Here is a 15,161-nt window from a genome sequence, read left to right on the forward strand (position 1 = left end):
CGCCCACAGTCAGGGTCCCACCCACATTGTTTCTCCATTTGTGTGGTTTGGGTGGATGCCCGGATCACTAGTTCCATGTAGATTGGGTGGATCTTTGGTGGTTTCCTGTGGGGAACACTGTGATGTATGTGCCTTACATCCATACTGTCCATCCATTTTGAATGATCATTTTAGGACACGATCCTAAAAATGAAGTAGATCCAAATGTTATGTGGATCATAACACAGGAACAATAGTGATTGAATCCCCACCAATAAAACTTCATGGGGTCTACTGGAATGTTTATTTGCCATCCAACCTGTTGATAAGGTCACAAAGACCTGGATGAACGATGTGGATACAACACATGCATCGTGGTGAGGCCCACAATTAGGGTCCCACCCACAACGCTATTTCGTCACGCGTGGATTAGGTAGTACCCAAACCAGGGCGTACGTGGATTGGGAAGTGTCCCTCTTGCGAAGGCCTTTGGCAGGAAGTTCCAGCGCTAGGATACTTAGGTGGGGCCCACTTGATGTTTGTGAGAAATCCACTCCGTTCATCCGTTTTGAGAGCTCATTTTAGGACATGTGACTAAAATTGAGGCAGATCCAAAACACAAGTGGGCTGCACGAGAGGGAAAATTGGGGAAATGATTTCTTACCGTTGAAACCTTCCTGGACTCCACTTTGATGCTTATATGCCATCTAAACTGTTTATAAGGTCATTCCCACTAGGATGAAGTGAAGCACAAAAAAATTAGCATGATACAAAACTTTTAGGGCCATGTGAATTCAAAGGTGGTCACTGAATCCCCACTGTTTCCTCTCGTGTGGCTCCCTTGAGTTTTGGATTTGCTTCATTTTTGGTCTCATGTCCTAAAATGAGCTCTCAAAATGGATGAATGGGGTGGATTTCTCACAAACATCACAGTGGTCTCTACCCATCATCCCAACGTAGGAACTCCCTAAATCCGCGGGACCCTATTGATACCGCTAGTAGCGAGGTGGTCGGATGGTGCTTTGTAGGTCCTACAATGATGTATGTGTTGTATCATGCCATTAATTTATTTTTTTAGATTATTTTAGTGCATGATCCGGAAAATGAGGCAAGTCCAAATCTCAAGTGGACCACACAATGAAAACTGTTGTGATTGAATGGCCACCATTAAAAACTTCCTAGGGCCCACTATAATGTGTATTTGCCATCCAACCTGTTGATTACGTCACAAAGGCCTGGATGGAGTAAAAACACAAATATCAGCTTCCTCTAAAAGTTGTGGCCCCTAAAATTTTTTTAATGGTGGCCGTTTAATCACTAACTTTTCCTGTGGTGTGGTCCACCTAAGATCTAGATCTACCTCATTTTTAGGCTCGTTCCCTAAAATGAGCTGGCAAAATGGATGGACGGTGTGGATAAAACATACATCATGGTGGAGCCTACAAAGCACTGTTCAGTAGCGAGTCGCTACTTGTGTCCACATTTTGTTGCATGGGGAGACGTGGGAAGTTTATTAATCCGGTCACATTATTGATGGATATGTATTACAATTTCTACTACTTTTTTTTTTTTTCTTTTTAATGAATTAATTGTGTTTTCATACATGTCTTGATACATTTATAAATCTTATGCATTCAATTTGAATATAATTGCATTAGTTCAGTCAACCAACACATAGCTCAGGATCCTTTATAAAGGAAATCCATTATGTGCACTTCTTTTTTGAGATTTTATGATTTAAAAGTGTGTATTAAGGTTTATTTATTTATTTATTTATATTTTTTAATAATCCCTTAAGTTTCATTGAAAAATTCAACCATTTTCCCAATGTTTCCCCATGTTTCCCAAAAAGTGCGATAAATTACGCGATACAAATGATATATCTCATGTGATAATTGATACGTATCTGTATCACTAGGGTGCGATACATTGCGCGATACCGATATTTCTAACACCGGTCATTAGTTTTAGCCTTTGGAAATGTTGATTTTTATGTGAATTTTTGCTACTTCACATGTTTTGATTTGTAAGTTAGGAACATTTAAATTTCCCAAAGCAGATCAAAAGGTTGAGGACAAGCAAGCGTTCAATATTCAAGATATTCTAAAAGCTATTGAGGATAAGCTTGTTCATATTAGTGCTCAAACCCATGAGAAGGAACAAGAGTGCAATGAAGAAGAAAATATTCGTAATGAGGTTAGAAGTTGATGCTTTATTCTCTTGTTATCAAGTTTCACTGGATCTATGGGACCTTTATAGATGCTATATTGTTCAAGTATGATTATATGCTACATTTTGTCATAGTATTATTCTCATCTTCTATGTTTATATGGCTTAGTGTTCAAATGGTGTTTCTCTTGACTGTTCATGGAAAATTTTACTAACAAGAAATTACTGATGGATGATAATCTCCAACTATTAACTATGGCATAACTCTCTCCATGTAAATGGTATTGTCTCTATAATGCTTTGAGTTCTAAGTGTGTAATCATGTTTCTTTCAACATATCCTGAAAAATCCGTGCATCGATGCAAATATTTAAATCACTGGTTCGGATATGGCTTAGCCAATGATCAATGATAATATCCTCGATATTTACTGATATCACGATATATAATGTGTACCTCTACTTTTATTTTTATTTTTTTATGAATAGAATTTTATTAGGCACAAAACATAAGAGAACAGTAGTAGAAACAAAGAAACAAGTACAGCAATAGAAATCATAAACTGAAACTGCAACATTCCTTCACTACAGGAGAATGTAAAAAGAAGAAGAAGAAAAACCCTATCCCTTGGCAACAATATGTAGTTGATCTTAAGAAACACCCTCTTCATCCTTGCATTTTGCTTCTTAGTTTGCTTTGTGGTACGTGAGCAAATGCTACACTGATATTGGCACATGAACTTAAGTGACCCAACCACGAGCCATTTGATTAGACCTAGGTTAGCAACTCTCCCTATAAGCTGTCCCAAACACTACATGGCAATCGTGAACAAGAATGAGGATATGTTCACCTTGCCGAAGACCTCTTGAACTCAAAAAGAAACCAGGAGACAGATTGATCAAAATTGAGAAAGACACTAATGAGATATACATCCTTCGATCTAGTTTATCCACCTATCCCCAAAACCCATCCTCTGAAGAGAGTAACATAAAAATTCTAGTGCACATGGTTATAGGTCTTTTCATATCTTCCTTGCAAACAATGGCAACATCACCTGATTTGTCCTTCACTCATTGCATTCACTTGAAACTGAAGTTTCATCTAAGATATGCTTGTCCTTCACCAAGCTTCCTAGTACAATGAATGAGTGAAATAATATGGTCTAAAACCTTTCTCAGCTGCAGGGAAAGAGAGTTCATTCCTAAGTGGACTTATTGGCCTGAAATATTAATTTCCGATGCCTCTTCCACCTTAAACAACTAACTTGTCATAAAATGGAGTTGTGGCATGCATCAACATTTTCATAAGATGAACATTTGCAAGTTGATACCAACCATACCTGATTCTAAAGTTGGATGGGTGAAATTGGTGTTGTTCACTGCAGGTTACATCCCTTTTTTTTGGGGGGGGGGAAGGTACGGACGACTGTATGGTCGTACCGTTTGTGTAGTGTCTGTACAGTGGTTTTGGAGATGATGGGGATGTGTTTTGGGGAAAACAAAAGGAGAAGAAAGAAATAAAGAGAAGTAGATGGAATTAGAGAAAGAAGAATAGAAAAGTGAGGAGAATACCTTGAAGGAAGAGAATAAGAGAGATAAATTGGAATCACTCCATGGTTTCACACCAACTCCAATCACAAGAGATTTTATTTGCTCAAAGCAAGTAGAGAATTTTTTATTTCAATGCATAATAATCTGTTGGGCTTCACACGCCCACCCTTTAATACACTACATGGGGTGTGTGTGTGTGTTTTTTTTTTTTAAAATTACAAAAATACCTTTATTGCATAAAAATTGACTAAAATACCCTTTATTTCAATTAAAATATAAAATAGTCCAAAAGAAACAAAATAAACTAGAAAGAAAAGCTATAAAATAGAAAGAAAAGTTGTCCACATGTCCACGATATATCCATCATCCAACGGTCCAAAGTGATCCAATGAATCCAACGGTTTAAATGTTTCCAATAAGCTCCTATATGCAGCCTACATGCATCTTCCCAGTGTGGGGCCTTTAAAGATGCATAAACATGCATGTGGGGTCTTCCAACATGGTTATGTACTCGATCTGGCCCTATATAATGATCATCCAACCATAGAGATGCTGGAACTGGGGGCCAAAGATCTCCTCCTCTGGTATAAAAAGAGAGGCTTATGAGTAGTGACTCTCAAGTTTTCGATATCCTGTTTGAGATTGGAACTCATTCGATTTTACTGCTCCTTTTCATGTTTATAATTGTCTGAGATTATGAAGCTTATGTAAGGAACATTTTTTTGTCACCTATAGTGTGAGTAATACTTGGCTTATGTTGCATCTCTACCTTATTTTTCTTCTGGTGACTTGTTGTCTTATTTATGAAGGTCATGTGTACCAAAAAACTGTCTTTATTTGCCTAGTCCAATGATAAGCTCATTGCCATTCTGGACATGCAATGTGATGGGGACATCACGCGCACACGCACCCTCCCTACGCACGTACTCAAGGAGGAGGAGGGCCCCACCATCGATCTGGATTGATGACGACGTCCAAGGAGGGCTTCCTAATTAGAGGATTGTGTTTTGGTTCATTGGAGTGGACCCAATAGTCATGTGAATCCCCACCATGGGTTCTCATGATCGTGGCTCACTATTCTAATTAATCTAGTACTTTGGGTTTTGCTTATTATTATTATTAAGAATATCATGGACGGTTTAAATTGCTTTGATTAGTTATTATTTTTTATTACTTCGTCTCCATGTAATAGGTTGCGCACATGGCACGAGTTTTGGGGTATAGGGTTTTATTATAAGTAGGCACCCGTTGTAGTTGTAATCTTTTTTTTCATTGAAGATTAATAAAATTTCTGCGTTTTTTTGCTCTTCTAAATTTCTGAGTTGTGGAGATTCATATGGGTGTGAAACCCTCCCTTTCTCGAAGGGCTGACTACCGTGGTGCGAAGCTAGACCTATCCCGATTCGCCCTCACCTTCTACCATCCATATTTCTCTTTTCCTACAATCATCTACGCTTCAAATCCATCCTCTATTGCAGCAGTTTTTTCCTTTACAACAGATTTTCAGAATCTGGCCCTGCAGGAGGGTTGAAACTTTGACGGAGCACCACGCACAGACCGTGCATCGGATTAGGCTGAAATTTGGAGGTTTTGTGGCCCTCCCCTGGCCGACCAAGGCCTAGTTGGCCGTTTTTTGATTGGTGGGGCCCACACGTGCGGGACACCTCCAACGCACTTGCGGCTGGGCCTTTACCCCTTTCCACGCATGTGATTTTTCTCTGGTTCGTCTATCTCTTCTCTTTCACCCCAAATCCCTAACCCTAACCCTAAATTACTCAAATCCCCAATTTTATGCCCTTTCTTCAACCTTAGGGTTCCCCGAATTGAAATCTGTGAACCCCTTGGATTGGGGAATTATTTCTGTGCATGTGTGGATTAATTTACCCTTATTTGATTATTGTTTGGTCTATAATTTTGATTGATCCAACCTTAGCTTGTGTAGGCCTAGGCCTGCATAGATTCCCCTTGATCGAATGCTTGAACTTTTGTGTGGGATATGGAATTTTGTATAATTGTTTCTAAACTACTGTGATCTAAAGCTTGAAAATCTTGCACATCATATTTGAATTTCATGTCCTGCATCACAGTGGATGGGAAGTAATTTATGGTTTGGTAGTTCAGTTATTTGACAGATAGGTTAGGCCAATTTGACGACCACTGATTCACGCTTTTTCAATTGTACTACTCCCATTTCAGTTTGTGTGCTCTCAGATGGAAGAGTGTAGCAGCATAAAGTTTCTATCATCAATGCAGTTTCTTCATATTGGATCATAATCTTCCTCAGCACTCTAAGGACTCTTGTTTTGCATGCCTCTATTGTGATATTAAGATAACATATTTATCTGTAAAAGAAATAAGATAACATATTCGAAAAAAGAAAAAAACAATTCTGCAAGCACAAGAAGCCGGGAGGATATTCTCTACCACCTATCTCTCATGCTAGCACCAAACTTGGTTAAATGGAATTTGCTAATTATTTCTCAATATCTGTATTCTAATAGGCAAAATTAGCAGACTTATGTTTGGGATAACCAATCACAGGTCTTGCAGAAGCTAACCAATCTTGAAAGAAAGGTGTTCCTTATGGAGGCAGTTGTAGAAAAAACAAAGGAGCTGCAGGATTTAGCCAGATATCCTTTTCAGTGTTGGTACCAAATTTTGTTGAATCAGTGCTGATACTTCTGAACGAGTATGACCACAGGGATTGATATTCTCAAGTGCTGTCAGACTGAGAAAATGCAGATGCCAATTTGGCTGCACAGTTACATGGCTGCATGGACAGAAAATGGCATCAGCTGCACGACACCATTGAAATGGCATCATATGAGGAATGCTAATTCCATATGCCCCATCTTCAATTGCTAATCACACACATGACACTGACAATGTGGCATGCATTCCAGTTACAGATCATTCACAGGGTGGTTCAATATTGTACATTTCCTATCGTAAACAATTATGCCGTGCCACTCATCAGGTAAGCAAGGCATGAATGTTGGGTGGCTGTTGGTTATCAAATTTCTGACTTTGCACGTGTGGTGTACCTGATAAATGACTGGTTTTGGGTCCAAGGAACATTCACGGTTGGGAGCACCCTCTAACCTCCAGGTCCCACAGGCATGTATCAGATTGGCGCATGCGGCGTGTTTGTTTTACTTTCCAGTGCTTGATGATGAGGCATTGGCAATTAGGGTTCCTCGGCATCTTCCCTTTATCCTTCTTCTCCTTGGTCAGATAGGTCTCTGAATTGCTCACCTATAATTACTTATTATTACTGTATTTGATGTAAGCATTCACGCACTTACCCATGAATAAGTTACAACCTTTGTTTCTTTGACTGGGAACAAGCAGACTGCTGAATCAGAGAATGTGTATGCATCCCTTGGTGAGTTGTTGCAGAGGAGGTATGCCTGTCCAAGCTGCAAGGTGGACAACATGGCAGACTTGCAAGGGACTCCTTTTTCTGAGGGAACTTAGGGAGAAACTTTGTGATTGAAATTCTTTTAGTTTTGCATACGTATAGATGCAGTGGATGGGACCCACAACACGCTGCCTACTCTGATCTTGGGGGGGCTGAGGACATGAGGTAACAACAGACTAATCATCTTCCATGACTGTTTTGCTGTTTTTCTTTAGTTCTTGGAGGACATTTGTCAGTGAAGAATTCACTGACCTGGAAATCAGCTCATTTTGCGACCAAGTTGTATTGTAATGTCAGTGGTATTAACAGGTGATAAATCCATGCTTTACAAGCATGCAAATATGAGTTGTAGAATGCCAAATATTTTTTAATAGTAGTTTGAAAGTATTATCCCAAAATGATCACTTTTGATACCATGAGTCAATAATTCATGAAAGTAGAGAGTGAAAATGATGTTGCCTGTAGAATTCAATCTGGGTAGAAGAAATGGAGATATGCCTCTAGAGTTTTACGTAATCATTATATACCACTCAAACTGAATGAGAAATTTTGTAGGATAGCTATAAGACCAGTCATGCTTTATGGGACAGAATGTTGACCAGTTAAAGCATAACATGTTCATAGGATGTGTAGCTGAAATGAGGATGATATCAATGAGTGGCAAGATGAGGAAGGTTAGAATTAGAAGTGAATGCATTCAAGGGAACTTAGGAGTAGTACCAATGGGTAATAAGATGAGGGAAAGTAGACTTAGGAGTAGTACTAAGGGAACTTAGGAGAAGCGATTTTCTTCATGGGGGTTAAAGTTCTAGGTGATTGATCTAAAGAAATTTCAGATATTTTCCCAGTTTCGTACTTTAAGAAAAATCTTGGAGTGGTTCATGATATGCAATTCCAACACCCCAATTGGTTAGTACTCCAAGCTGAGTGAGATGTATCCCTAGTGTGAGGCTGAAAGCAATGTCTTGATTGCCTAAGGCAGTGCAGTGGGCTACCTAATTTATGAATATTATTTGTTATGTTGTGGGCTTTGTGAGTCAATATCAAACAATCCAACTTGGGCACATTGGCAACTAGTCAAGGGAATCTTTTGTTATCTTAGAGGCGGGAAGACCTTATGTGGTGTTATCAAGGCTCTGAGTTGAGGGTGCTAGCTTATTCTGATACCTCGTGGGGATATAATCATGATGAAAATATATAAGCATGATGAAATTAAGTCTTTTGCGGTTTCTTTATTTATGTTAAATAGATGTGACATCTTACAGTCCAACAAGAAGCGGTCTTCTACTGTCATTTACACCATGGAAGTTGAATATAGAGCATCTAGTGCTGTAGTTTGAGAGGGTGTATAGATCAGATGATTCTTGAGGGCATTGAGTGTTGTCCTTAGATAATACATCAGCAATTAATCTTAGGAAGGATCTAAGACACCACAAAGAGAAGAACATTCAGATTAAGCATTGTATGTCAGAGATAAGGTGATACATGTACTTTTCTTGATCACATTTTCACTAGAGAGATGTTAACTTATCCCAGGGAGCCAATTGCAAAAATCTTTTTAAGGTGCATGTCAAGCTTGATGTCTTTTGCAAGAGTGGGAGTGTAGTTGATTTGTCTAGAGTTTTCCAATCATGTTTCCCACTGATTATGATGGTAGAGGTCTCATAGTGTACTATTATATGCTCACACATGGGAGATAGGATAGAGAATATATTCTTGGAAGTGGGTGGTGTAGTTACTAATAATGTGAGTCGATGTCCCCCTCCTTTTATGTAATGAATTTTATTAAAGCTTTTGTATTGATTTTAACATTGAGGTGCTGCAGTTCCTTGTAAGCCCAAAGACCATTAATGATAGACCATGTGCTTGAGATGCTCTTTTTCGTCAGAAGGCCAGTCTTTTCTACTCACATTGGAACTGACTACCTTTGACATGCTCAGAAGTAATGTTCAGGATGAGGAAGTACACCGAGGTGCAACTGCACTACGTAGAAACAAAGAACAGGAGCGTGTGAAGGTGCGAATGCCTTTGGTCACAATTATAGCTATATCTAGAGGGAAAAGGTACTAAGCCGACCTCATGGGAGCTTCCCATGAGGTCTAGCTCTATGGCCCCACTGTGATGTGTGACAGACATACACGCTGTGCATTTTGTAGGTCCCCCTCTTGGTTCTGGGATGTGCCAAAAATAGCTGTATCTGGAACTCAGGTGGGCCACATCATCTGAAACAATGAGAAATCATGTCTAAAACATCTAAAAACCACTTGGTGTGGCCCACTTGAGTTTTGGAATGACCTAAAATTTGGTGTGACCTCTCATCCAAGTAAATTTGGGGGAATATCCCTTGGTAGCTATACTGGTTCCTAGAACTAAAATTACACTCTTTGAGATTTGCACATCATGACATTATCGAGTTTTAAATACTCTATTTGCAAACTCATATAAATATATTTCAAAAAACATCAAAGAACATTTGCCAAGTGGTTGTTTTGAACTAGATAAGCATATAATTGCATATGTTGGCCGAGAGACTTGAGATTGAGGGTTTTCCCCCATCCAATGTGGTCAGGTGTGTCTAAGGTCATGCTTGGAGAGCTTGGAGGCTGTGCACTGCTGTGGTCATCAGTTGTTATACAAGAACCCATGTGTATCAACACTGAAGTTCTGCCAGTTCACCTCTCCCTATCGTTACTCTTTATACGTGGTCTTGATCAATCTTCTTAGAGACTGTTACTCTTTATATGTGGTCTTGATCAATTTCCTTAGAGAATGTCCTGAGACAATTGTTTTCCCGTTACGGGGTTTAGTAGGATTTTTCATTAGCCAATCAATGCATGATGATTGAGACTGTTGATTGGCTAGCCATCATCCCTGTTGGATCAGGGGTTCCTCCTCAAATTGTGTGGTTAATTGGAGTGGGCCACCACTTCTTGTATTAGCTCTCTGATATTTTCCTTGTGTTGTGTGCATCAAACACTTTTACCCAGGAATCAAGTGCCTTTCAAATGGAGGTTAAAATATAAACATTTTGTTCTAATTATCGACTTGCAGCCAGCTGATCAAATGGCTAAGATATGTGGTCAATGCATTCCCTAATAATTTGAAGAACAGTCACGCAACTCCCATCATACCCTTTTTTTTTTCCTTTCTTTTTCTTTGTGAACCTTTTGTTTTCAAGTGTGTTCTGAAAATTTTATTTATTTTTAGAGGTGGGTTCCTCAACAGGTCCTTGTAGAATAAGCGCATTCTACTCTCATTCTACCAGTTTCGCATTGTGGGGCCTATCTAGGTGTGTATATGGCATCCAACCTGTACTGCAGGGGATCGGACTGTTGTAGCCATCTGATCAAATGGATAAACCAGAGCGTGGACTGTGGAGTCATGGGCGATCTGCTGGCTGCTCTCATACGACAAAAGTGGCGATCTGCTGGCTGCTCTCATAAGACAAATGTTGGTGGCAAGCATCAAAGAACATGGCTACTTATCATTGGCCTATGACATTGATTGGATCCTATCTGTTAGATTTTTGTCCATAGCAAGCTAGATTAACGGTCCGGTGTCTAAACATTTCTCTCTCTCTCTCTCTCTCTCTCTCTCTCTCTCTCTCTCTCTCTTTCTGTGTGTGTATTATTATTATTATTATTATAATATTTTCACATGATTAGACATATAATATTATTCCCAAAAGTTCAATCCTTGCTTACAAGACTTGCAATAAAAAAATTGCGACACATGCACGCCAACATGGTACACATTCATGATCGGAGCTGCTCACCGTGTGTGTGTGGACTTGGTAGCTGACTAAAAGGTGGACATGTGATATTCTGGTAGAGTATGACACCTGACACACAGGCACTCAGAAATTGTACGTGATGCACAATAACTAAAATTAAACTGATTAAATGGTGGAACCCACTGTCGGTAAGTCACAGTTGCGGAATGACATCGGTTCCTGGCCTTTGATTGGCGCAGACTTGTTTGTTGAAATAGAACTGGGTTTTTTTTTTTTTTAAGCCATCCAATAACTGTCCACCAATCATAGTCAGATAATCAAATACGTGTAATTTTTTGATTCATGATACATCAAAACGGGGGCCCATAATTTGAATAGTTCATTTGAAGTATTTTTATGCCATACGTGATTCTAAGTAATTTGTAAGTGCCTGCGTATTATCCATCACACTCTGCCAGTGTATCGAAGTTTCTCTCTCCCGTGAGAAAACCACCAGGTTGCTTTGAGCCCACGTCAACTGCACATCTACTTTGTTGAGGTGGTAGCTATGTTTCCGCCTTAATTCCCGCCGATGCATTTTCCATTTGGGAAATTCATCTCCTTCTTTCCTGTTTCATAAATATGTACAATATCTATTGTTTTTTCAATAAGCTGCACATAGCAAAAGGATTACAAACATATACAGGCATTCTCTATAATGATCATTTCCGGATGAAGCCAAAATATGCGTGATGATATTTGCTTCCCGATAAAAGTGGCGAGTTGCCCATCTATTCAGGGACGCGGATTGCGTCCTACCCCCACCCGGACGGTAATCCATTACCATCTGGGCGGGCCTCCGTGGGGCCTAACGTGATGTAAGTATTTTATCCACACCGTTAATATATGATCATTCTAAGGTATGAACCAAAAATTGAAGCAGATACACAGCTCTCTTGGACCACATCGAAGGAAGCTGCAGTGATAATGACACCCACGGTTGAAACCTTTCTAAGGGCCACCGTGATGTTTTTTTTTTTTTACCACCCAACCCTATTAATAAGGTCATGCAGACTTGGATGAAGTGAAAACACAAATTTCAGCTTGGTCTGACACTTCTCCAGCTCCCAAGAAGTTTTTAATGGTGGACGTTCAATCCCCACTTTGTGGTCCACTTAAGACCTACTACCTCAATTTTTGGTTCATACTTTAAAATGATCATATAAAAACGAGTAACAGTGTGGATAAAATACTTACATCACATTGGGCCCCACAGAGCCCCGCCTGGACGGATTACCGTCCGGGCGGGGGTAGGACATAATCCGTGTCCTCTATTCAGACATTGGAGCAGGGTCCGGCACTAGCGATAAACATGGCGGGTTATCCATCTATTCAGAAGTTGGAGCAGGGTCAGACACTTGTAGATGATCAATGCGATTATTTAGTTCGGTCTGTTGAGAGAGAGCATCGAATTGTGAACACAAAATCTCCTTCTATAGCCAAAGCCAAAATTTAATTATTATAATAATTATTATTATTTTTTTTCAAGCAAGAAATCTCTCTTATTACCAACAAAGAGAAATAGCTCAAGAATCACAAAGAAACAAAGAGGCCAATCAATGTGTTTAAGCAAGAAGAGAAGGAAAAGAAATAATAAAGGAAAAAGGCTTACGCTCAGGTCAAGGAGAAAAAAAGCACCCACACCCAAGGACAGGTATAAAAAACTGTCCACACCTGTGCCGAGAGAAAAACTACCTACAATCCAAGTTAGGGATAAAACTAACAGGCAAAGCTCACGTGGGCTTGTTTGGGAGCTTGTAAATGAAGGTAAATGGGAAATGGAATTGCAAGTAAAAGGCTTAGTCAATTGTATTTAGATGGGAGCAATGAAATGCATTTGAAATCAAGATCTTTTGTTTGGATGGAAGTAAATGGGAGGAATCGGAATGCATTGGAATTTTTAATATATTCACATGAATATATGTGATATTTAATATCCAAACTAGTGTACATATGTCATATTTAATATAATGATTGTAATAAACCCATTGAAATATACACTTTAGCTAAAAAGAGAAAAATTTTGAGCATTGAATTAGCCACAAACATAAGGATCACAAACAAGCAACTTGCTAATATTTTTTAAACCTCCGTTTAGATCGCCAACCTTTGAACAGTTTGGATCATTCAATTGATGTGATTTTAATGATGTAGCTAATAATTGAATTGTTTTGAAGTATCATTAGGGTGCCATATGTATAGTGGACATGTGCATGGCAGCATCTTTGTTTACTTATGAAATTCTCCAAGGGAGCTCAAAAAGGTATTTCACTCCATTTACTTTTAAATCTTATATGTAAATAACAATATGAGCTAAGGAAACCACCTATGCATTAGGACTAAGGTAAGGAATATACGCAAGCATAGCAACAACTAAAGTTGTCATGATCTAACTATAACCGCCATCCCAACTAGCTGGAGAGCCAAATTCATTTTAGGGTTCTTAGGCCTAGTCCGCCCATGTGTTTTTGTTTGCAAACTCTCCTAATGGATGTAATGTCGGAAGGATTTGGATGGGAATGAGTTCCATAGGAAGGTCCATTAATTTTTTTTAATTTCTGCAATAACTGATAAAGGGAGGCGATGAATGAACATCCAGTGATTAGGGATTGGATTAATGACAGATTATAGCAATGTAAGCCATCTAGCCATGGAGAGGAAATTTGATTTCCACCCTGCTAGTCTAGCTTTGATACACTCAAGAAGTGTTTGACAATCTTTTATGTGATTGAGAATTGGAAGGATGAGATATCTGGGGTTGTCATCTCCAAAAGGGCTATTACAAATGTTTTTTAAAAAAGTAAGTCTAATGTTTTTTTTGGAGTATTTTTGGCAAAATATAATGAAGACTTGGTGAAGTTATGATCTACTTCTTGGCAATATAGGTCAAGGACCTTTTGTTTTTTAGATGTTTGACTGCTGATGTTGAAGCTTGACAGGAAATCGTTGTGTCATCAGTGAACATCAGATGACAGATTCCCAACACATATCTTGTTATGCAAAGGGGTCTAAGGCCAGTAGGGAAGAGAGATTCTATGCATAAAATAAACAAGAAAGTAGACAACGGATCTCCTTGTCTTAGACCACGTAATGGTGTGAACGAAGACAAAGGGCCACTGTTAAGTATAGAGTGGAAAACTAGGGACACGCATTAAGTTGATACATTATTCTTCGAAGCCAAAATGGGTTAACACTTCTTTAAGAAAATCCCATTCTACCTAATTGTGCATCGTGCACTCAATCAACCTCTTTTTTTTTTTCCTTAATCACGACAAAATTTCATGATTGATCAGAATATTATCTTGGATATTTGTTGATTGATGTCTTAAATCTGTAAATCAACATGTCTATGGATGACAATTCGATGCCATCGAGCAGATTTCGATACCATTGAAGTCTTGTTCGATGCCACTGTAAAAATCCAGAATTTCCCATGTTGGTTGTTGGACACTTTGGGTTTCCTGCTTGATGCCATCGAAAAATGTTTGATGCCATCGAAGGTTGTTCGATGACATCGAATGCAGCTCGATGATATCGAAGGCCTGCTCGATGATATCGGAAAAATCCAGAAAATCCATGATTTATCACTTGAACGTTTTGGGGTTTAGTTTAATGATATCGAAGGCCTGCTCAATGACATTGGAAAAATCCAGAAAATTCATGATTTATCGTTGGAATGTTTTGGTGTTTAGTTCAATGACATCAACGTGGTTCGATGCCATCGACAGTTTGTTGATGCCATCGAAGTCCCATTGAAGGTGCCATCGAACTATCACTCAAAGTTGCATATCTATGAGATTTATTTCCTATTCCTATTGTGATTCTCTTAGAGGCTATATATATGGGTGTAATCGGGATTAAGGTGTATCTCAGAGCTTTTTAATTCGTTCATAGGATTTTCAAGGGCTTGTAAGGGGAGATTCGAGGCTTGTTCGAATTGGGTATTCTCTCTATCTCTTGTAATTTCTGCTTTCATAGTGCATTATTATCATCTTATGCCATGGTTTTTACCCGTAAGGGTTTTTCCATGTTAAATTCAGAGTGTTTGATTGGACTTGGTTGTTGCAATTAGAGTACTTTGCTTGATTCATCTCTACGTGCTTCCGCGGTCCCCCAACAAGTGGTATCGGAGCATAACGTTGGAGTGCATATTGAATCTGAAAGTACAGTATCAATGGCTTCTAATCCAAAGTTCGATGTTGAGAAATATTTTGAGAAAACTAACTTTAATTATAGAAGGTCAAGATGACCAGTCTCCTAGTTCAGCAAGG

At 39.0% G+C, this 15,161-nt stretch overlaps 1 protein-coding gene across 3 annotated transcripts in view; it reads left to right on the forward strand.

Moving 5' to 3' along the window:
• Positions 1–7,529, forward strand: part of LOC131258304 (uncharacterized) — a 59,950-nt gene extending 52,421 nt beyond the window's left edge. Inside the window, exons 7-9 of one of the 3 annotated variants that reach the window (XM_058259533.1) lie at positions 2,039–2,175; positions 6,239–6,327; positions 7,045–7,529. In XM_058259533.1, coding sequence (XP_058115516.1) covers positions 2,039–2,175; positions 6,239–6,327; positions 7,045–7,174 — 356 coding nt within the window. In that variant the 3' untranslated portion in view covers positions 7,175–7,529. Of the gene's footprint in view, positions 1–2,038; positions 2,176–5,893; positions 6,037–6,198; positions 6,331–7,044 lie in introns of those variants that run through there. The other 2 variants (XM_058259534.1, XM_058259535.1) reach the window with 2 other exon arrangements.
• Positions 7,530–15,161: the final 7,632 nt, after the last annotated feature.

Source organism: Magnolia sinica, chromosome 10, assembly GCF_029962835.1.
Source record: "Magnolia sinica isolate HGM2019 chromosome 10, MsV1, whole genome shotgun sequence".
NCBI classification, from domain to species: Eukaryota; Viridiplantae; Streptophyta; class Magnoliopsida; order Magnoliales; family Magnoliaceae; genus Magnolia; species Magnolia sinica.